Here is a 25,583-nt window from a genome sequence, read left to right on the forward strand (position 1 = left end):
TGTGACAAGCACATCATATACATAACTGACCTAGTTTAATCTTTTCTACAGCCCTGTAGGCATTATTATTTCCCACTATAGAAACGAGGAAACTAATATCCAATGAAGATAAGTAAGTTAGCAACAATCATATAGCTATTAAGCAGTAGAGCTGAGATCCAAACTCTTGTCTGTATGGATTCAAAGCCCGCATTCTTTCTACAATGCTCAGCTGACTTTCTTTGGAAATAAACATTTATATAGTTGTTTTCCCTTATTGTATGTTCAAAGAAAAAAGAAGTTTCAAGAAAAGAAAACAACTGTACAATTTTAAATAATGAACGCTGAAATTATGTTTTTCTTGCCTAGAGGGCAACTGCTCACTGGTGTTGATTCTTCTCTCAGAAGAATGAACTTTTTTTTTTTTTCCTTTCATGGTTTGCAGACTTAATTTGGCCATCAATGGGTAAGTGACTTATGCCCAGTTAAAGTGAGAAAATGCAATTGAAACACTTAACTATGAAAAGAGAAAAAAAGAAAATGTGATTTCCTTTTACCAGTGATCATCGGTCTCTACCATCTAAGAATTTCTGTCAAACTGAGAAAATTCTCCCAGTCTGTTCAGAAATAAGGCATAATGAATTTCGAACACAACACCATGATAATGAGATTGATGCCTTCTTTACAAAGCAATTTACAAACTTTCCGAGATAATTTGGCTTTCTGGATGGTGAGGCCACCACAGACTGAAGGTGAGTATACCTTTCAGGTACATTCCCAAATGTTTCACCAGAATCATATAAATTCATTTTTTTTTGAGCACATAGCTTCCTTAAATTGCTAAAAGTTGTTTCTAACAAGCCTTGTGGGGAATCACAGCACTGTTAAATGCAACCACATGGGGAGGAAATAGCCCTGTTTGTGAGAGCACTGTGAACTAGATTTCATGCTACATATTTCTCTGCTGCTTTTTCTGGACACAACTTAGAGGTTTTATAATTGTAGTCTGGGAAAAGGAAAAGAGAAAAATGTTTGCGTTTTTTTGCCCCAGATTGGAAATGGCCAACTCATGTTCCCTCAGTGCTGAACTCAGATGCCTCCTAGAATCACATTTTATTATAGGCATAACAGCTCGTATTCAGTCGCAACAGCGACGAAGCTAAAATGTTTTGTGCCAGGAACAAAAAGAGGGCATAACAGTAGCAACGTGATGAGTAGTCTTGCCACACAAACCTAAACAACTAGAGTGCTGGGAGTCATTTTTCTTCAATTTGTGTTTTGTTCCACGTGATCATTAAAGTGTGACAGTAAAATGAATAAAACACTGGTATCTCTCTAAAACAGGTGCTGCAGACCCTCATGGTGATGACAGAATGTTTATTCATTAATGTTTGTTTGAGGTACTTTTTCATGTATCTCTAACTCAATTTTATTCAGCCAACTGCACGGAAACCATGGTTTATAGGATAAGCAGAAAACATGACACTCAGAGATAGCCAGAAAATAATTCTCAGTTCATAGGAGTCATTTCAATAAAATTAAATAACAACACAATAACAATAATTGATTTTCCTATTATGAATTTCTGTGTTCGAAATATATTTTAAAGCCACATTGTCTTATTTTATAAATGCCTATATTGTGTTTTTTAATTTGTATAGTGGGAACTCATGTTTAGCCTAATAAAGATATGAATGGTTACATGTAGAAGTAGTTAGAGATATGTATAAATACATGGGTTACTATAGACATAAATATTCCCCTTGCCTATCAGCTAGGAGGGCCTACAATCAATGACACCCAAGTAGAAATGAATATACATACTGCTCATATCTTGGTTTCGAATTGCCCTTTAAATACAAGGAAATGGGGCGCCTTCAGCTCAGGTCATGATCCCAGTGTCCTGAGATCAAGGCCCATGTCAGGTTCCCTGCTGGGAGAGTTAGCTTCTCCCTCTCCCTCTGCAGCATCCCCTGCTTGTGCTATCTCTCTCTCTCTCTCTCTCTCTGTCAAATAAAAAAATCTTTAAAAAAATACAGGGAAACATAGAACGCTGGAGAAATGGCTGATTCTAGGACTGAAGCAGGATATATACATATACAAGATGAGTCTGGAATATCGTACAATGCCAGAAAGCAATAAAGTGTTTTCGAAATACAAAACTAAACTACACCTCACAATAATTAAGGTATGTCAAAGGAATACAGAAATTAACTGAAAGAACTTCCAATGGCCAAAACTAGAACAATTTGAGAAACAAAATAAATTAAGTAGCTTTGGATTATAATTCAAAATACACAAAAAATATCCATTAGTTCATACTGATATAAATGGGTGAGATGGGAAAAATTTTCTGCGCAAAGCCCTGTGAGGTTCCAATTTAAAGGCATAACTCCCTACCTGGAGTGAGCCCAGGCTTTGTCTTTTGTCCCCTTTGCTCCATAAGACCAACAAAACTGGGGCACCTGGGTGGCTCAGCGGTTGAGCATCTGCCTTGGCTCAGGTCATGATCCCGGGGCCCTGGGATTGAGATGCACATCAGATTCCCCGCAGGGAGCCTGCTTCTCCCTTTGCCTATGTTTCTGCCTCTCTGTGTGTGTCTCTCATGAAAAAAAAAAATAAAATAAAATCTTAAAAAAAAAAAAAAAGGCCAACAAAATTGCTGTTCAGTTCGTAGTCATTCCTTCCAAAGCATCAAATGCCTTCCAGGAAAAAAACAGCATTGAGTGCTGGACCCACTTCTCTAGGTTCTTGCCTTTTCCTAGACTTTGACCCAATAATTTCTCACTATTATATTAGCTTGGGACTTGAAACACTTTAACAGAGATGAGCTTCTGGAAAGAGTTGACTCCTGCCTCCAAATTTGTTTTCCCCACCAGGGACTTTTCACTACAGCATTGCCCCTGCCATGCCTGGTTCCAGGAAATAAGTAACTCCATCCATGAAACAAGACGAAAATCTTGTCTTGTACAAAATCTTTGGTTCCTGTTAATACCCAATGGGGATCACTTTTCAAAACCACTGTGCTAAAACACTAAGGGTCAAAAATAAATAAAATAATAAAATAAAATAAAATAAAATAAAATAAAATAAAATAAAAGAAAATAAAATAAAACACTAAGGGTCTATAAGAAGGAAAAGCAAAGGAAAAAATTATGATTGGTATATTCCAAATAATTTGTTTTCTGAACCTACAATAAGACCTGTTGTTTATGACTCCCATCAAGAGGACACAGTCCTTTGGCTCATAGGCCCCTGGCCAGCCAAAACTAAGAGGTAAGGCCTCCCCATTTACTCTTAATTAACTTTGGAGATGCAGCCCTTACTAGGAGAATTGATAGGACTGTGAATCATAATGAAGTGAAAGACTTTTCCTGCCTGCCTAAGGGTCCCAGTAACATATTTCTCTGCAGATGTCTGGTCCCTCTTCCAACCTAGAGATGATTAACGAGGGTTTTGATGAAGGGGACTTTCATAGTTCCTCTCAAATTATATCCAAATAATTTAGAATCTCTCTCACTGCATGACCCCTTGCACTTAACAACCAAAGCACTTTAGTACATTGGCCAGGAACCTGTTTTCTGGGGCTGTGCTGTCCAATATGGTAGCCACCAATCATGTGTGGCTATTGAGCACTTGAATACTGCTCTATGAATTGATTGTGCTATAAGTATAAACTATGCACCAAATTTTGAAAACTTAGTATGAAAAAAAAGAATGTATAACATCTCAATAATTTGTTATATTGATTATATGTTGAAATAATATGTTGGATATATTGAGTTTGATAAATATATTATTGCATCTAACTTCACCTACTTTTATTTTTTTTATTTTACTACTACAATATTTAAAATTACATAAGTGCTTTGCATTATATTTCTATTGGACAGTGCTGCCTCTAGGGTAATCTTGGTTCTAAAGACTGAATTTCCTCTTCCTGAATAGTTATTTTTCTCAACTATTGAAGTTTTTCCAGAAAATTCTTTAATTTTCTTCCATGTATGGAAGCGGTGTGATATAATAAGAAAAAGTACCTGGGTTCTAATCTCAATGTTTGTTATTAACTAGCAATGAAAATAGTCAAATCATTTTAACTCTTTGGGCCTGAGTTTCTTTACGTAAAATGAAAGGGTTGAACTAGGTCCCCTCTCTGGTTTCTTCCAGTTCTATGATTATTTGATTATTATTATTATGTTAAAAATTCTTCTAAAATATTTTCCATGGGGGATCCCTGCGTGGCTCAGCGGTTTGGCGCCTGCCTTTGGCCCAGGGCGGGATCCTGGGGTCCCGGGATCGAGTTCCGCGTCGGACTCCTGGCGTGGAGCCTGCTTCTCCCTCTGCCTGTGTCTCTGCCTCTCTCTCTCTCTCTATCATGAATAAATAAATAAATTTTTAAAAAATAAAATATTTTCCATGGATAAGATAGATTTAGCTTTTTGTTATGACGTATTTTTGAACCTTTAGAAGATACTATAAAAATAAGTATTTCCTTTCTTAAAAAGACTTTAAGCTAATTTATATAACTTTGCATATGCTCAAGTGTACTTTCATTTTCTGTGCTGTAATCCTAAATTCTGCTGTGAAAACTACTTTGTTAATGATTATTTTTTCCATTTTTAAGGTTCAGTCTATGGCCATGATTATTATTTATTTTATATAGTTGGTCCCCTAGCTTCTTCAGAGATCATTCTCATTCTTCAGACATATATGTCTCCTGTACTGTCTTTTGACCATTTCTGGTTATATTTTACATCTTATTGTGGCCTTGCTGTGTCCTCCCATTCTCTTCCAGTACTGAACTTTCTTGCCACATCTTGGCAGCAGCCTGGTCACACTCTTACCCTCCTTTGGACTCAGGGACCTCCTACTTTCCTTATCCCTTTCAAAACAATTTCATGTGAATAAGATACAATAATAGGTACGTTTCAGGGTAAATTCCAGTCTCTGCACTTACTTCTTACTTGAAGGGGGGAGTGGGGGGGGGGAGTGGGTAGGTCAGTCTTTGCATTTTAAGCCTTAACTTTCATCTCATTATGAAAGCCTTTATTCCTATTAAATTGAATGGAGTGTTTCCATTCTATATTTAAATTTTTTTTTAAACTCCATCAGATACTTTGTAAGCCCTGCTCATTCCCCTTCTGTCTTGTGAAAATGTGGCTTTAAACACATCTACAGCCAGATTCTGTGTGCTCAAGAAACCTAATTTTTTGGACCGAGTTTGAGGAGCACTAAGTTTAGAGTAAGAGGATCTAGATTCATTAGCTTACTGCGTTTGAACCAGATGTGTAATCCTGGCCAAATCCATTATTCTGAGGTTTACGTTCCTAATCTGCTAAAAGGAGCTGTAAGAACCCTGTTACACATGTGTCACACCGTACTTGTGAGCATCTAAGGAAATAATAAGCATGAAAGTCTTTACCAATGGTAAAGCGCCACACAGCACGAGTGATACAGGGCATCCTGAAACTTCATTAAATTTTGTTCCTACTTCCAGTTTCCCCTCTTCAGGTCAGAATTACTACACTGACCCATTAAGTTTAGACAAGAATAAAGAATATGACTTAAGGTTTTCAGAATAATGGAAAGTTTCAAGTTAAGATGAAATGATCACTCTCTTCATTCAATCATAATGAGAGTTATGAAACACTTATTAGAACGAATAACCTAAGGTACTTTACACAATTCATCTATGAAACTCAATTTGTCAAGAAACAGCAAATGGTTTTTTGAAATTCAAAAGGAACCCGAATGGAGGGGTTGGGATCCATGTTAAGTTGATAGCCATGTTAAGTAGCAAATTCATGTTTATGTTATGAACGTGGAGTGCAAAGATTTTAAGAATTAGATGTTGATCAACTGGGTTTTGAGAAGAATGCTGTTCTTAAAATTGATGCAGAAGTATTTTCCAAATACAAATTCAAGTGCTTAAAAATATTACTTAAGGTATCAATAGAAAAAATTGTGTGTGTGTGTGTGTGTGTGTGTGTGTGTACAGGTCTATATGCATATATTCTTTCCTGTTCTTTAAAATCAGAGATATGGGACAGAGCTTCTATCATCAATTATTCTTGGAATTTAGTGAAAAAAGAAAAGAATTTGGAACCAGGCACCGGGTTCCCTCTGCCTTCCCCCACTTGGGAGGTGTTTCCTTCTCCGGCAAAGTAGTGGTAAGGACCCGGTGTGCTGTGTGGGGAGGACGGGCACAGTTGCTGCCGCCCTGATAACCTGAGTGGCTGTGCACCCCGCAGTGCACTTGAAACACCGCCCCCCAAGCTCTTCTGAGGTGAAAGACGCCTTGGTGAAGAGAGAGGCAATTCTCTGCCCCAAGTCTATTTTAGTTTTTATACCATTTCAAATATGGGGGAGAGGGAAGAGGGTCAGGGGGATTTAAGGAAGTTGGATGTCAGGGCGCCTCGCTGGCTTTCAGTAGAGCCTGCAACGTTTGATCTCTGGGTGGTGAGTTCGAGCCCCACAGTGGGTGTAGGAAAGACCCTTTAATAGAAAAGAAAGAAAAGAAAAAGGAAAGGAAAGGGAAGGAAAGGAAAGGAAAGGAAGAAAAGAAAAGAAATGAAAAAAGAAGAAAAGAAAAGAAAAAAGGAAAGGAAAAAAGAAAAGAAAAAAGAAAGAAAAAAAAGAAAAGGAAAAGGAAAGGAAAGGAAAGGAAAAAAGAAAAGAAAAAAGAAAGAAAAAAGAAAAGGAAAAGGAAAGGAAAGGAAAGGAAAAAAAGAAAAGAAAAAAGAAAGAAAAGGAAAGGAAAGGAAAGAAAGGAAAGAAAAGGAAGAAAAGAAAAGAAAAAAGAAAGAAGAAAGAAAAGAAAAGAAAAAAGAAAAAAGGAAAGGAAAGGAAAGGAAGAAAAGAAAAAAGAAAAGAAAAAGGAAAGGAAAGGAAGAAAAGAAAAGACAAGACAAGAAAAGAGAAGAAAAGAAAAGAAAAGAAAGAAAAGAAAAAAGTGAGAAAAGAAAAGGAAAAAGAAAAGGAAAGGAAGAAAAGAAAAGAAAAAAGAAAAGGAAAGGAAAGGAAGAAAAAAGAAAGAAAAGAAAAAAGAAAAGAAAAAGGAAAGGAAAGGAAGGAAAGAAAAGAAAAGAAAAGAAAAGAAAAAGGAAAGGAAGAAAAGAAAAGACAAGACAAGAAAAGAAAAGAGAAGAAAAGAAAAGAAAAGAAAGAAAAGAAAAAAGTGAGAAAAGAAAAGGAAAGGAAGAAAAGAAAAGAAAAAAGAAAAGGAAAGGAAAGGAAGAAAAAAGAAAGAAAAGAAAAAAGAAAAGAAAAAGGAAAGGAAAGGAAGGAAAGAAAAGAAAGAAAAGAAAAGAAAAGAAAAGAAAAGAAAAGAAAAGAAAAAAAGAAAAGAAAAGGAAAGAAAAGAAAAGAAAAGAAAAGAAAAGAAAAAAAGGAAAGAGGAAAGGAAAACGAAACGATCCGTGGCGGCAGACCCGGGCCCCGCTTCCGTCCCCTCCGCCCCGCTGGGCGCCCGACCCGGGTGGTCCCGAGGCAGGGCCCAGGCAGCGGTCCCGGGAGGGCCTCCGCCGAGCCCCAGCGGCCGGTCCGCCGCCGCCAGCCCCGCCCCCCGCTCCGGGCGGCCCCGAGTTCGGCCGCGTCCCCGTGGCAACCAGGGGCGGCTCGGCGGGCGGGCGGCTCCGGGACCGGGAGGCCCTAACGGCCCGGGCGGGCGGCTCCGGGCGGGCGCTGGCGGCGGGAGCGCGGCGGGGCCCCTGGGCGCGGGCGGGCGCGCGGGCGGGGCCCCCGGCTCGGGCCTCCCGGGGAGCGCGGCGCAGGTAAGTCGCCCGGCCTGGGCCGGGGGCTCGGCGCGGCCTGCGGGGGCGGGGGCGGGGGCGGGGGCGGGGGCGCCCCCTGGGGCCGGGCGGGCGCCTGGCTCCTCGGTGCCTCGTTGCCCTGGCGCCCAAGTGAGTGGTGGAGGAACCCGCGCAGTCGGTTTAGCCCTCGGTGCGTCCCGGCCGGGCTGTGGTCCCGACGCCGCGGTCCTCGCCTCTGCTCCCCGAGCCTCTGATTCCTCGGTCTGGAAGGGCCCGAGCCGGCAGCCTCCCTCCTCCTCCTCCCTTGAATGCTGTTTCGTTGACTTTGATGTAGTGACTCAGGAATTGAGGTTCTCTTCAATCCTTTGTCCAAGGATCCTCACATGCTATTTTTTAATTAACACTTTGTTGCTGGGATGAACTTGTTCCTCCTTCCTCTTTCTTGAAGGCAAGTACCAACATCCAGGTAAGCAGGTGCCCACAGAACCATTGCAGAATTGTAAGATTTATATTTTTAGGCCACTCTTAGCCTGTTTGTCCTAAATCTCATAGTATATTCGTTCTAACAAAACCCGGGAAGGGCCAAAGAAGGAGTTGACTCAAATACAAGGCAAACTTTTAGCAGACAAGAAAAGAAAGTTTGAGAACATTTAGCTGTAACTCCTCTACCATAGGAATTCGGTTTTACTTATCTCGTGTGATGAGCACTTTGCAAAGTACCTGGCACCAGGGTGTTGTTCAGGAAATAGTGAATGACTGCTCATTTCAGCCAATACCATGGATTTCGACTCATAGCTAAACCAGTGTCCTAAATGCGCAGGGGAATTTTTTAAAAAGGCCCTAATTTTCTACGTTTTGTAGCACCAATAGCTGCTACACTTGGAGAAGCTCACACTACATGGTTTGCTAAGAGCAGAATTTTCTTGTTTTATAGGTTAATAAGTGTAAGTGTTTTAGTGATCTAGATCATTTTTCCCCTAATAGATTAAAAATCAAGAAACAAACCAGATGCAGCAATTTCTTGACATGGAGAACCAAGCCCATAATACAATGGGGTAAGTGCTGATTGAAAATTTTCTATTAAGTGGGCCCTTAACTATCCCCAAAACTCCTAGATGATACACGAATTTTGAAATTGAGCATTAATATGAAGGATGTATCAATTACTTTTGGTGAGGAAGATGGGGGGAGATTCAAGTGATTCTAATTAAGAACCTATGATATGAATCTTTCCAATTTTGACTATGGGTCAGTACCCAAAAATCACTATTTTCCAACTTTTAGGGAGTTTGGTGTTTGTTTGTTTTTTTTTTTTTTTGGTGTTTTAGGATGGGGGGTGCCCACACAGGCCTCCTGTGCCCTTGACAGGAGCTCCCCTCAGTTTGCTCCTTTCTTGCTACATTGAGCGTTCCAGTCATGCCTCTTACATTTGCCCTTAAGGCTGAATTCAACACTTAAACACAGCCTCAGAACAGATTTGGCTCCCACAGAATCTTAACTACAGAGAACAAATGGATGGTCACCAGGGGACGAGTGAGTGATGGAATGGGTGAAATGCGTGATGGAGATTAAAGAGTCCACTTATCATGATGAGCACTGGTAGATGTATAGAATTGTTGAATCACTATATTGTACACCTGAAAGTAATATAACACTGTATGTTAACTCTACTGGAATTCAAATTTAATAACTTAATAAAGTTAAAAGAAAAAGATTTGGCTCCTCAAACAACAATAAGAACTGGATATGTTACCAAAGGTCTTCACCATTTGTAAAAAAAATTAAACTCCCTTTTACAAATATCTGTCCCTACCCCAACTGGGGTTAGGGGGCAGGTGAGGGGCAAGGGGTAGTGAGTAGGGACAGTGGGTAGGAGTGGTGCTGTAGTGCCTAATCTTGACTATGACTGATTTGCACTCATCAAACCACTCCAAGTGTCTCCCTTTCAGTTATTCTGCTCAGACCATGACTTTGACATCAGGCTAAAGGAAAGCATCACAAATCTGGATAAGAATAACGGTTAAAAAAAAAAAAAAAGAATAACGTTGGTTTTGTAAATCTTGCTGCATACTCCTCCTTACAATATCTCAGCTAGGTATTGTTCTCTGTACAACCAAGAAAATCGAGTGTATTATAGTCTAAGGTCTTGTGACAAAGAGACCCCCAAATGGTGACCCCAGTGGTTTAAATAAGATTGAAGTTTATTTCTGTTTCATGAACAAGTTTTAGGATAAGCAGACCAGGACTGGGAGGGCACCTCCACTGCCTCACTACATGATTTTTGTGTCTGGATCCAAAGTGAAGGCTTCAGCTTCTACCACCGTGCTCCTGCCAGAGGGAAGGGGGAAGGGCGAGAGGAGAGAGAATTTGGTTCCTTTTTGGAGAATGTGCCCTAGAAATAGCAAGACTCACTTCTAGTCATTTCCCACCAGCGAAGAAAGAAGGTTTGGGACCTGTGCTCTCTAACTGAGCAGCTCTGTGGCCAGCTAAAGCCTAGGCAAGAAAAGAAAGAAGAATGGATATTGGCAGACAGTTAGCAGCCTCTGCCATGTTTCTGAGCTCAGAAAGATAGAAAGAAAGAGAAATAAAGTGGCAGCTTGTGCCAGAATATACACCTGGTTAGTGGAAAGGTAGGATTTGAATTCAGATACGTGTAGCTCTAATCCCTGAATCCTTTGCTCCACTGGAAATGGGTGGTAGTGAGATGTGGGTGCAGAGTCAGGTTGGGATCCAGGATTGAGCAGGTGTTAGGTCCCTGATAATGATGATAGCAGTAGGGTCTGAGATGCAAATTGAGGGTCTTGGCCTTAAGGTTTGGTACCAGGAACCCCTTCACTCCTGCAGATCTGAGGCTGCAGAGACTGCTGTTTGTCTTCATTCATTCTTTTGGGGGAAAAGTGTAGACTATTGAATGCATGACAAGCACAACACTAAGTCTCTTGGTTTATACAAAGATCATTAAGAAACAGATCTTAAAGAACTTAGAATTTAGTAGGGAGCCATAGAGCTTGTCTGGGTACAATGTAACTATAAACCAGAAGTGAATGAGAATCACTAGAGATTTCCATGAGGAACCACCCTCCTCATCCCAGCAGACATGGGACCAGACATTGTCTACCATGGTCTACAAAGCATGGAGAACCACTCTGGCTTTGCTTCTGTCCTGCATCCTTTTGAGATATGTGTAAAAATCTAGATCATAAAGACAGTAAAACTTCATTGGGGGTGTGTTACAGAGCCTATCTAACCATGTCACCTACATACACAGTAGTATTTTGTGGCACATCTTCATCTAACAGATATTTATCTAGAGTCTACCATATGCTGTTAATGGTCTAAGCACCTGGAAGAGAGCAGTGTTCAAAACAGGCCACTCCTCCAGGGGTTGGTGGGAAATACTAACCATGTTTCATATGGTCATATGAAGGAAAACAAAGCAGGCTAAGGATGGGAGGATGAATGGGGTTATCAAACATGGGTTCCTGGTAAGATGGCGTTTGAGCAGGGATTATTTTGGGCAAAGAGAATTCCAGATAGTAGGAACAGAAAGTGCAAGGGTGTAAGGAGGGAGCTTTTATACAGAATATTCATTGGGTCAATCATTATTCTCTGGCACGTGGGTTGCCATAGGGTTTGATTTTCATTTTAAATCCATGATTTCCCGCAATTATATAGGTGTTTGTATCTGTGCCATTAATCAACCTAAACTCCTTCTAATCAAAACAGCTGTATTTGAGTTTGTCCTTTTCATTTGTTTTTAGAGTGTGTGCCCAGAACATAAATAATAACAGAATGAACAAATGGCCTATTTGTCCTGGCCTGGTTAAGAGAACAGTGTCTAGATTTTGCTTTGTTTCTGTTTCCTTGTTGATTTCTACTCTTACTAGTATGGCCTCTTAGGATTTATTTTACTTATCTTGTTCTACTGATTTTTGAATTGAAAAATCTGGTTTAGTCGTTTTTATGATTTCTGTATTTTATGATTTCTTCAAGCATTTAAAGCTTAAGTTTCTCCTGAGCACAGCTCTGCTGTGGGCCACAGTATTAGAGATTTCACACGTATAGGTTAATGTATTTTGTTGTTGTTGCTGAAATTCTCCTTTGCCTGATAGTCATTCATATTGCCATTTCTGCTGTCTTTTTAGCTTACTTTAGTCTGTATTGTCCTGTTCATCCCCTTTGTAATGGAAGAAACTCAGTCTTTTCCTTTCTGTGTAGGGAGAAACCCAGTTCTTCTCTCTACTATGCCTTTCTTCCCTGTGTGCCTTTATCTTCACAGAGAATACTTCATTTCTGATGCTTTGGTCATCAAATATGTGGCATTTTTTTCCCCACCAAGCAGTTGTCTGTAACACCAGCTGGGTATCCTACAATTTAACACAATTTTGACACCGTCTACCTGGAGATTGCACAAGATCACACAGGTAAAGGGCTCAGGCTGCTTCTTCTACCACTTCAGATGCCAGTAGCAAGCCTGAGTTGCCACCTGTGCTTCTGACCCACCAGATCCCCACCTTGGGTTCAATTAATTTTCTAGAGCAGCTCACAGAACTGAGGGAAACACATTTACCAGGATAAAGGCTACAGATGAACAACCAGTTGGAAGAGAGGCATAGGTCAAGGTGTGTGGGAGGGGGTCTTTGGTCTTTGGCTTCCATACCCTTGCCAGGTGTGTCACCCTCCCAGCACTTCCTGTATTACCAACCCAGAAGCTGTCTGAACTGAGTATTTTGGGATTTTTATTGCAGCTTCATGATATAGGCATAAGGGATCATTACCTCCATTGGGAACCCTTCTGCCTTCTCAAGAGAAGAGAAGGTAGGGCTGAAAATTCCAAGCTTCCAATCATGGCTGGTCTTTGCAGTGACCAGCCTTTATCTAGGAGCCCACCCAGGAATTGCCTCATTAGAACAAAAGGCACTCCTATTGCCTTATAAAGGTTTATAAAGGTTTCAGGAAATTATAAAGGTTTCAGGAGCCCTGTGCCAGGAATCAGGGTCAAAGACCAAATGTTAGAGCAGAAGATGCTCCTGGTGCTTTTATCATTTAGGAAATGGCAAGGGTTTTAGGAGCTCTATGCCAGGAATTGGGGGCAGAGACCAATATATATATATTTTCTAGTATCTCACACTCTTGTTTTGAAAATTTTTATATCATATCATGTCTCTTGTAAAGAATATATGGTTAGATTTTAAAATATACCTCAATTGGAGAGTCTTTGCCATTAAAAGGAGGATTTATGATCATTAATATACTGTTTGGCCCATTTTGATTTCCCCAAATTTACCAGTCTGATCTAGTTTCCTTTTTCCTCATTTTCCCTTAGAAGTTTTACATACTATTTTATAAGTTATCAATGAACATTTTTTACAAACATTTTAAATTTGGATTTCTCTTTTGGCATCTTGAATTTTAACTAAATCTTTGACTTCCCTCAACCTTTTCCCTCTGTTAAAACTTAACCTTTGGTAGTGCCTGTGCTTCCCCAGTCCCTTTTTCAGCTCCAAGAAATAATCTGGATCTCTAATTCCTGATCACTCTTAATTCAGAGTATTAATTATTACATATGGAATACAGTTAATTATTATTGCATTCTTCTATTATTTTAGAATCCTTTTTTAACAGCTATAAGTTTGCATTATTACTATAGTTGTATGCAAAATCTTCCCTGTTCTTAATTTAAGAAACTTTTGAATTCATTTAATTTGACTAAAGTACTTCCTTAGATCTTTCCATACAAATGAACATGGGTGAAGGGCGCCTGGGGGGCTCAATTGGTTAAGTGTCTGACTCTTGATTTTGGTTTGGGTCCTGATCTCAGAGTTGTGGAATCAAGCCCCATGTCAGGCTCCACACTCAGCAGGGAGTCTGCTTGAGATTCTCTTTCCCTCTCCCTCTGCCCCTTACCCTGTGCATGCAGGTATGATATCTCTCTCTCTCTCTCTCTCTCTCTCTCTCTCTCTCTCTCTCTCTCTCTCTCTCCCCCCCCTCAAGTCAATACATCTTTTTTTAAAAAATGAACATGAGTGATATACTTCTTAACTTGTTACATGTCCAAATGTCTTATTTATCCTCTTGCACAGGAACTCTGTGACATTACTCTCATTGTCTTGAAGTGTTGAATGTTGCAGAAGGAAGGTCTAATGCCAGTGTCGTTCTTTCTTGTTCAGATTTGTTCTTCCTTCCCCTTCCTTCCTTTTTCTTTCTTTTTATGTGTATGTGTCTGAAAGTTTATAGGATTTATTTTTATCCTTAGAATTTACACATTTACCAAGATGACTTTCTAGTTATGGATCCTTTTGCAATAATCCTTCACAGCATTTGGTGAACACTTGTACACTGAAGATTCAAATCTCTTCAACTCAGTGACGTTTTCTTATACTTCTTTGGTTACTAATTCTCCACTCTCTTGTTTCATTCCCATCTCCTAGAAGGATCATATTTTTTTCTTTTCTCTCCTAATTTTCATTATTGTACTTTTTGCTTTATGTCCTGGAGGAATTTCTTGAGTTTTCTCACTTTTATTTCAGCACTGATTACAATTGTTTTTACTGCTTCTCCCCCAGGAGTTAGTACTGGCAACCATGTTTTTATTTCCAAGAACGTCTTTTTTGTATGTCTATTTTGATGTTACTTTTACATAGGATAAGCTAGTTTTGTTTTATCAATGCAATTTACCCTTGGCTTTTATTAAAAATACAAATAAGAGGTGTTTGAAATGATCTCTTATATCAACTCCTTTACAATCAGTTGTTCTGGGGGGGTGTGTGTCTGGTGGTGTTCTCTACCTCCTTCAATTTGTGCCTCTCCCTGGACCCCCAACAGCTGCTCCACCACCAGTCCTTTTTCCTGGCTTCTGCTGCTCAAAACAAGAAATCAATTCGGTCTTCTGAAGAAATTTGTCCACCAGCTACAGTGAAGCTGCAGCTCCCTGTGGGCTCAGCATAGCTACCAGCCAGGAAGTTACACAGTCTAGTGTATTGAAGATTACTAAAACTTATATTTAGTAAACTTACCTCTGAAGGTCATTTCTTTCTCTTTTTTTGAGATTTATTTATTTATTTGAGAGAGAGCACACGCACAGGAAAGAGAGCACTTACATGCATGCACTCATGAGCATTCACGTGGAGAGGTGAAGAGGGAGGCGGGCAAGTGGACTCCCTGCTGAGCACAGAGCCCAGCAAGGGGCTCCATGCGGACTATGTGTGAGGGGCTGGATCAGAGGGTTAACAGTCAAAATAAGAATTACACAGATGCATTGAGCAATCCTGAGGTCAATGAAATACATATATAGAATCCCAAAATGTATGAATTCCAGAGTATTGCTTTTAAAAAAATGTTTTTTCCTTGTATAGGTGGATTCACCTATAATGGATTACTTCTTTAAAATATCTTTTCTAACTAAAAAAGAACATTTTTCCAGATCTTTCTTTACTTAGTTACACATGTATGTAGTTTAAAAAGTCATTTGGTTCCTGATGGCTGCTATCAAAAAACACCAATCTCCTGTTCCCTCTCCAGTTTTCCATTCCCCAGAGACAATTCTTTTGGCTGATTCTTCTGGCATTTATCTCCATATTTCTAAATAACATGCTTATCTTGCTACTTCTTGATTTTTCCATTTTAGGCATTATCTATTGACATCCACAGTGGTTAATTTTCCTGCCTCCACCCACCATACACACAGTCACACACATATACAGCCTCACATACACAGTCATACTCACACAGACACACAGAGTCATACTTCCCATTCTTCCATCCTCTCGATACACCATAACTTTGACTGAATCAATGTTATGTTTGCATTGTTATGACTTTATAAATGCTTTTCACTTCTGAGTGAGTGAAAAAGACAGCATACAGTGATGACTCTTCCTTTCCTATAAAACATTCTGTTTTCGCCTGTTATAATAACTCTAATATCTTAACTATATTTTTTGAAGTTTTCTTCTTCATAATTTCCTTCAAAAAATGTCTTTCTGTTTGTTTTTTACCTAGTTGTGTGAACTGCTTTTCTCAAATGTCTGTGATCCCTGACCATTCACTCCTATGTAAGATGGCAGAGTCAAAGCTGCCAGGAAACTCCAATGTGTTCATAGGCTGTGCCTGTTGACAGGGAGGTTCACTGCATGTCATCAGGCTAGTCTTGTCCAGTCTCTGTTGAGACAGGCTAATCAGATTCTAGAGAACACCCTTCTAAATTCTCCTGCTTAGAGGGTGTAAGTTGCCTGTCAGCATTTACCCTATACCTAGTTGGGTTGCTTCTTGGCTTTCTCTACTGCTAGCCACTATTATCTTTGTCCTTGTAGGTTAAAAATATCTCTTTGCTTTATTTTAATAGGATTTGGGAAGGAAAAGTGTTTATAGGATTTGGGAAGGAAAAGTGTTTATGTCCATCCTTCTTCAACCAAAAGTCTCATTTTTATCTACTAAATCATTTACTGTACTTTTGATTCTGTGACTTCTATCTTAGTCATTGATCTTGTTCATGGGATCTTATCAAATCCTTCCTAAAAATCCGCTGCATGATCTGCCAATTTTTAAAAATCTGCCATGAAAGTCAAATTTTCAAAGGACCAAGACAGATGGATAATAAAGCATAACTTCTCACATCTAATTCAGAAAAATCCTTTAAAGCAGTACTATATGTGTGCATCTTTCTAAACCTAAGTGTTCCTTCCCTTTGAGATATATTAATTCATAATTACAACTTTACTTCCCAGTTTCTTAGTTTAATACAATTTTAATTATAATTTGTAAAAACATCTAATATAAGTCAATATATTGGTAGTTTAATAAATTGTAGTTATGTATTATTTTTTTTGAAGATTTTGTTTATTAATTCGAGAGAAAGAGAGAGCATAAGTATAAGGAGTTGTAGAGGGAGAGGGAGAAGCAGGTTCCACACTGAGCAGGGAGCCTGATGTGGGGCTCTAACCCAAGACCTTGGGATCATGACCTGAGCTGAAGGCAGACACTTAACCGACTGAGCCACCAAGACACCCTGAAATCGTAGTAATCTATTGTTTTTGTACATTGACAATTCTTTTTTTTTAATTTGGTTGATTCTCTTGCCTTCTGAATGGCCCAGTCTATACCCTCATTATTCTCCCTCCACTCTTTATTCCCACCCAGGCATATTCCTTTTCAGCGTAATCAAATTTGGTAAGTTGTAGTTTCTAGTTTCCCTGAAGAAGAAACAAAGTGAAATAGACCTGGGGTAAAATCCTGATATTTTACTTTGACAGTAGATCCTGAAATGTTAACACAATGCTTAGTGATTATAGGAATTCACTGAGTGATTTTAAAAGGAAGGGATGGGGGAGAGAAGAATGGAGGGAAGAAGGGAGGGTGTGGGGAAGGAAGGAAAGGAAGGGGAAGATTCCTTGAGAGACTAATTAAGCTGCTACCATATTTAGGCAAAGATTAAAAATGCCACCATGTAGGATACATTCATACGTACTTTTTACAGGACAATGTTTATGAAGATTATTTGCAGTAAAGTTACTTTAAAAAAGAAAAAGCAATGATATGTGTAAACCCAGGCCTGTACATCACGGGCTAGGCACACTGGCCATGTAAAATGGGAAGTGCCTGGAGGGCTTTGAGCAATGCAGTGACATCCTTTGACTTAGTGTTTTAAAAGGCTTATTCCAGTTGCTATGTGGAGAATAGACCACAGCAAGGTGAGAGCAGGAGGGATAGACAAGCTTAGCTGTTGCAGTAATTCAGGAGGGAGATGACAGTGATTTAGATCAGCTTGGTAGAGGTAGAAATAGTGACAAGTAGGCATATTTTGACAGAAAAGCTGACAATATTTAGAAATCGTGAGTTGGATGTGTGGTATGCAAAAAAGGAGATGGGCAAAGGATTATCCAAAAGCTTTTCACCCACCATTTGGAAGGATAAGTTGTTATTTATTAAAATAAGGAAGGCCAGAGAAAATGCAAGCTTGGTTTGAGAAGCCTGTTTCACATCCAACTGAAGATGTCAAATAATTAGCTGTCTATACAAGTCTCCATGTATCTTTCTACTCCCCTCAGTGGGGGCTTTTTTATTTGTGGTCACCTTATGGTTACAAGATGGCTAACCACCGCAATCATTACATCTGCCTTCCAGAATGGGAGCAGAGGAAGGGCGATGGGTAAAACCAAAAGAGCACATGCCAAAACTTTACTGTGGCTTCTTACAGAGGCCAAAGCCTTGAAACAAGGATTTGGATGCAAGTAGTTTTTTGGGAGATGAGAAAATGTGGTATATTAGTTTCCTTTTACTGCCATATAACAAGCTTGGTGGCTTAAAACAACCAAATCATAAACACATGCACAGTTCTGGAGTCCAGAAGTCCAAAATCAGTATCACTGGGTCAAAATCAAGGTATCCAGAGGGTTACATTCTCTCCAGATACTCTGGGGAAGAATCTATTCCTTGTTTCCAGCTTCTGGTGGCTGCCAGCATTCCTTGGCTTATGGCCACATCTCTCTGGCTTTTATTTATTTATTTATTTATTTATTTATTTATTTATTTATTTGAGAGAGAGTGAATCCACATGAGCAGGGGGAAGGTCAGAGGGAGAGGGAGAAGTAGGCTCCCTGCTTAGAGAGCTCTACATGGGGCTCAATCCTAGGACCCTGAGATCACGACCTGAGCAGAAGGCAGATGCTTAACCAACTGAGCCACCCAGGTACCTCTCCTCTCTCTCTGACCTTTAAAGCCAACATCTTCATTTCTGTCTCTGGTTCATCTCCATATCCCTTCTCCTGTGTGTCAAATCTCCCTCTGCCTCTTTCTAAGGGTGCACCCAGATAACCTAGGATAATCTCCCCATCTCAAGATCTTTAACTTATGCAAATACCTTTCTTCTAAATAAAGTAGCATTTATTTATTCCAGAGGTTCAAATGTGTTCAGGGGCTGTTTTTTGGCCTACCACTTATGGGAAGAGGCAAGTATCATAAGGAAGGGCAAGTTATAAAACCAGCTATCACTGAGGGTGACTGGAGCAAAAGCCTAATGGGGAAACTGTGGAACCCAGTATAAAGCACAGCCCTCAGAGTTATCCCATCCAAGGAGCAAGTGAGTATTTACACACCAGTAACTGACAGTTAGAGAAGATTGCTCCTGGGAGGGCTTCAATTTCCTGTTACTTCTGGCCTGTCACACAGGTGGCAAGAAATGAAAGTTCTGTCCACTAGTAATCAGGCCAAGTGCCCCCAAGTGGTAAGTGAAGGATGTATGGGACACCAAAAGCAAGTGCTCTAGCTCCCTTTTAAATAGCTTCACGGCAACTTCTGCTTCCCTTTCACAGGCCGGATTTTGTTCCATGGCCATGCCTAGCTCCAGGGGAGACTGCCAAATGTAGTTGTGTTTTTAGCTGGACACATTTCCACTTTGAGTAATATTGGAGATCTGTTATGGAAGAAAGGAAGGGTGATGTTAGGTTGGCAGCTAGCTGCATAGGAGACAAGAATGGAATCAGACAAGTGATAAGGATGACTCAGACCAAAGTTTTATTACTGGACATGGTGAGAAATGATCAGAATTTAAGGATATTTATTGGAGGCAGTGCCAATAGACCTGTTGTTCTGGTTTCTCTCTGTTGAGAGAAACACAAATCTCAGATCATGAGGGTTTTTATCATGAGCAACTGTTGCACTGGTGCCAATTAAACAGATAAAGTGGACTGGAGTGGGAGCAGGTCCATGGCGCAGGGAGTCAAGGGCTGTGTTTTGAATATGTGAAGTTTGAGATGCCTAAAGGTGTCCTGTGGGAAAGTCGATGTTAAATGGTAGGTAGTTGGATATAGAAGACTGGAGCTCAGAACTCGGGCACTAGATATTTGGAAGTTATCAGAACAAGCTGGCAAAAGAAGGTTCATTTCCAACATTCAGGAAACAGTGTTTTATTTATTTTCCTATCATTAGACAGATTTTGTCAATGTTTACCTAACTGCTGCTAATTCTTTGCTGTTAGGATCCAGTGAAATAACTGGCTCTAGTTTTAAATAGAAAAAGGGGGGATCCCTGGGTGGCGCAGCGGTTTGGCGCCTGCCTTTGGCCCGGGGCGCGATCCTGGAGACCCGGGATCGAATCCCACGTCGGGCTCCCGGTGCATGGAGCCTGCTTCTCCCTCTGCCTGTGTCTCTGCCTCTCTCTATCTCTCTGTGACTATCATAAATAAATAAAAAAAATTAAAAAAAAATTTTTTAAATAGAAAAAGGGTAAAATGGCTATTCTCATTTGTACTAACACTGCAGTCTTTCATGTAATAGACCTTTTAGCAAGAGGGAATTTTATTTTTTTTTATTTTTTTTTTTTTAAATTTTTATTTATTTATGATGGTCACAGAGAGAGAGAGAGAGAGGCAGAGACACAGGCAGAGGGAGACGCAGGCTCCATGCACCGGGAGCCCGATGTGGGATTCGATCCCGGGTCTCCAGGATCGCGCCCTGGGCCAAAGGCAGGCGCCAAACCGCTGCGCCACCCAGGGATCCCGCAAGAGGGAATTTTAATTGTCCTCTTAGAGATTGCCTTATAGGACCCAACCCAATGCATATGTAGTATATTACTAATTATCCCATGGTTCTCTATTAATATGAAGTTTAGAGATATATGTTTATGAGTATAGTGAATTACTCATATTTCTAGATAACTATAAAAATCACCCTGAAGAAAGGGTTGGTGCCTGCTAATATTTCACTGTCTTCTTACATCATTCAGTCTGTGAACCAAGATGTTACTCAGAAGAGGAATGGTCATTATAGAAAAGTTTTAAGAAAAAGTTTATCTGTAATATAGATATTTAAAAGATCTTCCATTCTTTTTAGAACATAAAAATGTGAGATTTTAAACTTGTATGTACCTAGAATTCTAATAAAAATATTGATATAGGAACTTGGAAGCTATCACATTGCGTTTTATTTCTATAAATGTCTTTCTTTGATAATTATGATGAAGGCTCTAGAATAAGGCTTGGATAATTTCATGTAAGCATCTTTTTGGGAATGGTGGGATTTATACCTCCTCCACATCCCAACATTAAGATTATTACAGATGAGGGAGCAGAATGGACTGAGTATGAGCCACCATCTCAAATATGCAATAAAAATAGGCATTATAATGCTGCTAAGTCAGCATACACTAATGATGACAGTAAATAGCATTTTTTTGGGCAACAAGAAAAGTGCTTAAGAAAAGTTATTTTTAGTTATAATTTGGTAACTAATTTTGAATGAGGGCAACCATGAAATTACGACTGAGGCATCATAAAGTATTAAGCCTTTCACTTTACTGTCTTAGAGGGAACAGTCAACTATAGAGCAGGCCAACATCACAGATATGTCTATGAAAGTGGGTTCTGGGACTTCTGGGGTCTCTCCCATTGGATCTATTTAGGTTTCTGGTGTGGTGCAGTATTTGAAATACAGAATAGGGTCTATGAGCCTCTACTGAAAAGTTAAATTCTATTGGTATAGCTAAATATGTAGTAATGTAACTAAGACAAATAATATGTTGCTACATTTTAGAATGAGTTTCATTAAAATATTTTGGAAAAGTTAAGACCTAATATGATGGCTCATGTTGCCCATCACCTTTTGGAAACACATTTTCTTAGACTATTCCATGTTGCATGACATAGCCTCCTCTTTCTCTTCTGCCTATGATGACTTCCTCTATGATAACTTCCATATTTGTTTTTCAAACCCCCTCTTCTTTCTGTCAGGCTCAAGATCCATTTCTATTTGATATCTTATGTCCCAAAATGAACTCACTTTGGTTATATATTTTTTTAACAGACCTTTTTATCCATTTCTATTTTCCAGATTGATGATGGGTAGACTGCCCCTACATCCCACTTGGCCCAGAACAATCACTGCTTTCATCTTTGCCCTGGCAAAGATTACGTTAATAAATGTGACATTATAAATTATATTAGAAATTAATATATTGATATATGTAAATTAATATAAATTATCATTAGTGCCCCTTTCACTTTCAAAATTGTCCTGGTTTGGATAATTGATCATATAGTTGCCATAGCCATCTGTCTGATGAAGGTCTGCCCTTCTAAGAATCAGCATGCAATCCCATATATGAAAGGACTTTGGATATGTGTGTTACTCCAGCCTTATTTTACTCTGAATGAGTCTCCACATTCCATGTCCCTGTCCTCCTCCACACATTGGCACTACTACCTCCATTTATATCATCAGCTTTTTTTGGCTCTCTTCATCTTTAAGTTTTATATCCTCATATTTTGACTCTAGGCTCCTCAGATCAATATATCACCTGCAAGTCTCAGTGTGCCCCTTCCTTTTGGTTTAAGATCTTTGTCCTCACCCCACAATCCTTCTCTTGTGAATTGGCTCCTGATAATAAACCCAGTAATCAGGGCCAGGGCTTGTATGTCTTAAGGAGTGTATCAGATACAATCCACCCTGTCCCTAAAGCTGGAAGACTAGAGGATTTTTTTCTTTTTAGTGCCTCAACGTTTCTAAAATTGGAGTAATAAGACCTACTTTACAGGATGTTGTAAGGATCCATGAGAGGAAGAACAGGAATGTAATTAGCATAGTGGCAGCCTGGCGTTTAACTAAAAGAAGAAATGAAAATATAAATAACGTTAGTGCCCAGCTTTGTAAGAAAGCTAAACTAGCCTTTTGTATTTCATTTTAAGGTTCATTAGCTTGAGGAGCAAATACTGATGCTGTGGAGACCAACTGCTCTTAATTATCTTGGAAAAACTGAAGGAGGGAAAATATACCAGAAGATTAGATAATTGAATTTCAAAAAGGAATATTAAATGGCAGAAAGCTGAGTTTGATGTAAACCTGAGTTTGGCTAAGTCTTTGGGAAGATTCTGGAAGGGATTATGGGTGGGTTTGTTAGCATCCGGGAGAGGAAGCAGTGCCCCTGGACTCAGCACAGACGTGCCCCCAAGGCTGTGCACTAGATCAGCCTTGGCTCACAGGGCTGATATGCAGGTGCATCAGGAAGTGTATAGATAGGATCTTCTTTGGGCTTTGCCATAATATTTTACAGGGCTTTTCATGACATTTTTATGGCGGGGCCGGGGGGTGGTGGAGAGGAAAGATCGTAAGTTTAATTAAGTGGATTAGAAACTGATTATAAGAAAAGAAGTAACCACCAGATCCCTGTCACCCTTGGGCTTGGTAGTGGAATGCCACAGAGCTCTGTCCTCCATCCTGTCTTTCATGATATTTTACAGTCACTTGGGGTAAAAAAACATATTTATCTGTGAAACAAGTAATGCTTATCAGATCTGCAGCTGACAGAAAATTGAGAGGTATGGCAGGATCCGAAAACAAAAGCTCCTTGAGGAAGGCTTCTCTGGTAACCCACCCTGTCCAAGTTTGTATTCCTTACCCCTCCCTTCCTCAAAAAGCTGCATGGGTTCATCAGCCTCGTATTATACCTGCCTTGCAAGTGTCTCTGCGTACAGATCTCTGTCTGTTTTCCTAGCTCTACAAAAGGGGAGCAGCCAGTGGATGACTGCTTCATGTTGAGAGGCTGCAATGATCACACTGAAATTTAATAAGGATAAATAGAGGGCACCTGGGTGACTCAGTGGTTGAGCGTCTGCCTTTGGCTCAGGTTGTGATCCCGGGGTGTGGGATCGAGTCTGCATCAGGATCCCCGCAGGGCACCTGCTTCTCGCTCTCCCTCTGCCTGTGCCTCTGCCTCTGCCTCTCTCTGCATCTCTCATGAATAAATAAATCACATCTTTAAAAAAAAATAAGGATAAATATATTTATTGGAGCAGTCCCCCCACCCCCAGTGAAATAAGCACAAGATATTGGCTTTGTAGCATGCATGGAATAGGTTCTTAGACAAGAATAAACTCACCTTGAAATGCTATTGTATCACTGCTTTGCCTTCCCCTTTCCAAATTCAAAGCTAAGGTGATCTTCATCTGCTCAAATAAAAATATCTAAAACAAAGGATGTGAGAGTCCCTGTCGAAACTGATTAGACTGTACCTGGGGTAATGTGTTCCAGTTCTGAATGGTACATTTATTTCAAGGAGGAAATCAAACAGGAACTTGTTCAATGGAGAGCCACCAGGATTCTGAAGGGTCTGAAAGTCTTTCCATAGTCATTCACTTTTTCATTAATTCAATAAATGGTATGTTAAGTATCTAGTATTTTCCAGGCAGTATACTCAGCAGTGAGTGGTAGAGCCGGGAGCCCGACGTGGGATTCGATCCCAGGTCTCCAGGATCGCACCCTGGCCCAAAGGCAGGCGCCAAACCGCTGTGCCACCCAGGGATCCCCCAGTAAAAGAACTTTTAAAAAACTCATTGCTTTCTAGATACAATCTCAGACAGTGGTTGCCTGGGAAAAAGAGAAATTCATACCTCGGCTGGGTGACCTCCTGGTAGTGATATTGCAAAACAGATCACAAATCTTAGCATGCACCAGAATCACTTGCCATCTTTGTTAGCGATGCAGAATCTTGGGCTCTGTTCTAGACCTGCTGAATCTGATCAGTGGGGCATCATAGATGATTCTCTTATGAAACATTTGTGAAAGACACGCAAACACTGGATGGGTAATTGGACAAGATGACTTGTAAAAGTCCTTCCACCCTGAGTCTAAATACCCTAATTTTTGCATGGCATAGCCATAATCAGAAAAGAAACCATTCACTCATTTATTTAACAATATTGATTGAGTAGCTTCCATTATGTCACACTCTACTTTCAGCCTATATTTTAATTCCATTATAGTATGGTGCATTCCTACATGCCAAGGAGATAGTGATGAAAAGATCTCATTTGTTCATTTTTCAGAAATTTATTGAGCATCTGCTATGTGCTGGAGCACTGTGCTGAGCTCCAGTGAGATGGTGATGAAAAAGACCAACATAGTCCATTTTCTTTCAGAGCTTACAATAGCAGGAAAGAACAGAATGTTTTTATAGTAAAGGTGATACATGTTGTTATGAAAAAGAAAATGATCTGAAAACAATTCTTTTTGTTCTGCTGTTTTTCTCCACATCGTAACTCCAATTAAAATTTGATCAGTTTATTTATAGAGGAATTAGTACTTCCTTTCCTCAGGTTTGTTTTGGTTTTTAAGTAAAAATGGAGAGCCTTTGTGCCTTAGTCCAGAAATGCTAGAAGTCATTAGAATGGCACTTTGTATTTAAAAGCTTTCTGATGTCAAAACTGGTGAGTCCACTGTTGAATAAACCAATCAAAGGGACATTCTTTATTCAGGTTGACTGGGCATTTTAGAAAGCCCTGGAAACTCCAAGTTCTTTGGGTTCTAATACCTTTTTCTAATTCTATTTCAATGGAGCTAATTTATATTTTTCTTTTTCTTTTTTTTAAGATTTATTTATTTATTTATTCATGATAGACACAGAGATTGAGAGAGAGGCAGAGACACAGGAGGAGGGAGAATCGGGCTCCATGCTGGGAGCCCGACGTGGGACTCGATCCCGGGACTCCAGGATCACGCCCTGGGCCAAAGGCAGGCGCCAAACCGCTGAGCCACCCAGGGATCCCCTAATTTATATTTTTCAAGCAAGTCCTTACTTAAACATCATGTCTTTTGCTGTGTAATACACAGCAAGGAGCTGAAGATGGGAAGCAGCTGCCTAGGATCTTGATCTAGCTCTTTCAACTGATAACTGTGTGACCTTGACCTCTCTGGGCCATAGGTTTTTCAGAACGCTAAATGATCCTTAATTACCTCTTAAATTCTGATTTGGTGAAACTAAATGGAGAACATATCATGTCTTACCTGCTTTTCCCTCCCCATGTTCCTCCCACCTACACAAATATATTAGAAGCGCCATCACCACCATTGAATGGATACTGAAATA

At 39.8% G+C, this 25,583-nt stretch overlaps 1 protein-coding gene across 1 annotated transcript in view; it reads left to right on the forward strand.

Annotated features, from left to right (window-relative positions):
- Positions 1-7,405: 7,405 nt before the first annotated feature.
- Positions 7,406-25,583, forward strand: part of DEUP1 (deuterosome assembly protein 1) — a 79,770-nt gene continuing 61,592 nt past the window's right edge. The window contains exons 1-2 of the mRNA XM_041729686.1: positions 7,406-7,751; positions 8,715-8,785. Of these exons, the coding sequence (XP_041585620.1) occupies positions 8,739-8,785 (47 nt within the window). The 5' untranslated portion in view covers positions 7,406-7,751; positions 8,715-8,738. The remainder of the gene's footprint in view (positions 7,752-8,714; positions 8,786-25,583) is intronic.

Source organism: Vulpes lagopus, chromosome 15 (assembly GCF_018345385.1).
Source record: "Vulpes lagopus strain Blue_001 chromosome 15, ASM1834538v1, whole genome shotgun sequence".
Classification (NCBI taxonomy): Eukaryota; Metazoa; Chordata; class Mammalia; order Carnivora; family Canidae; genus Vulpes; species Vulpes lagopus.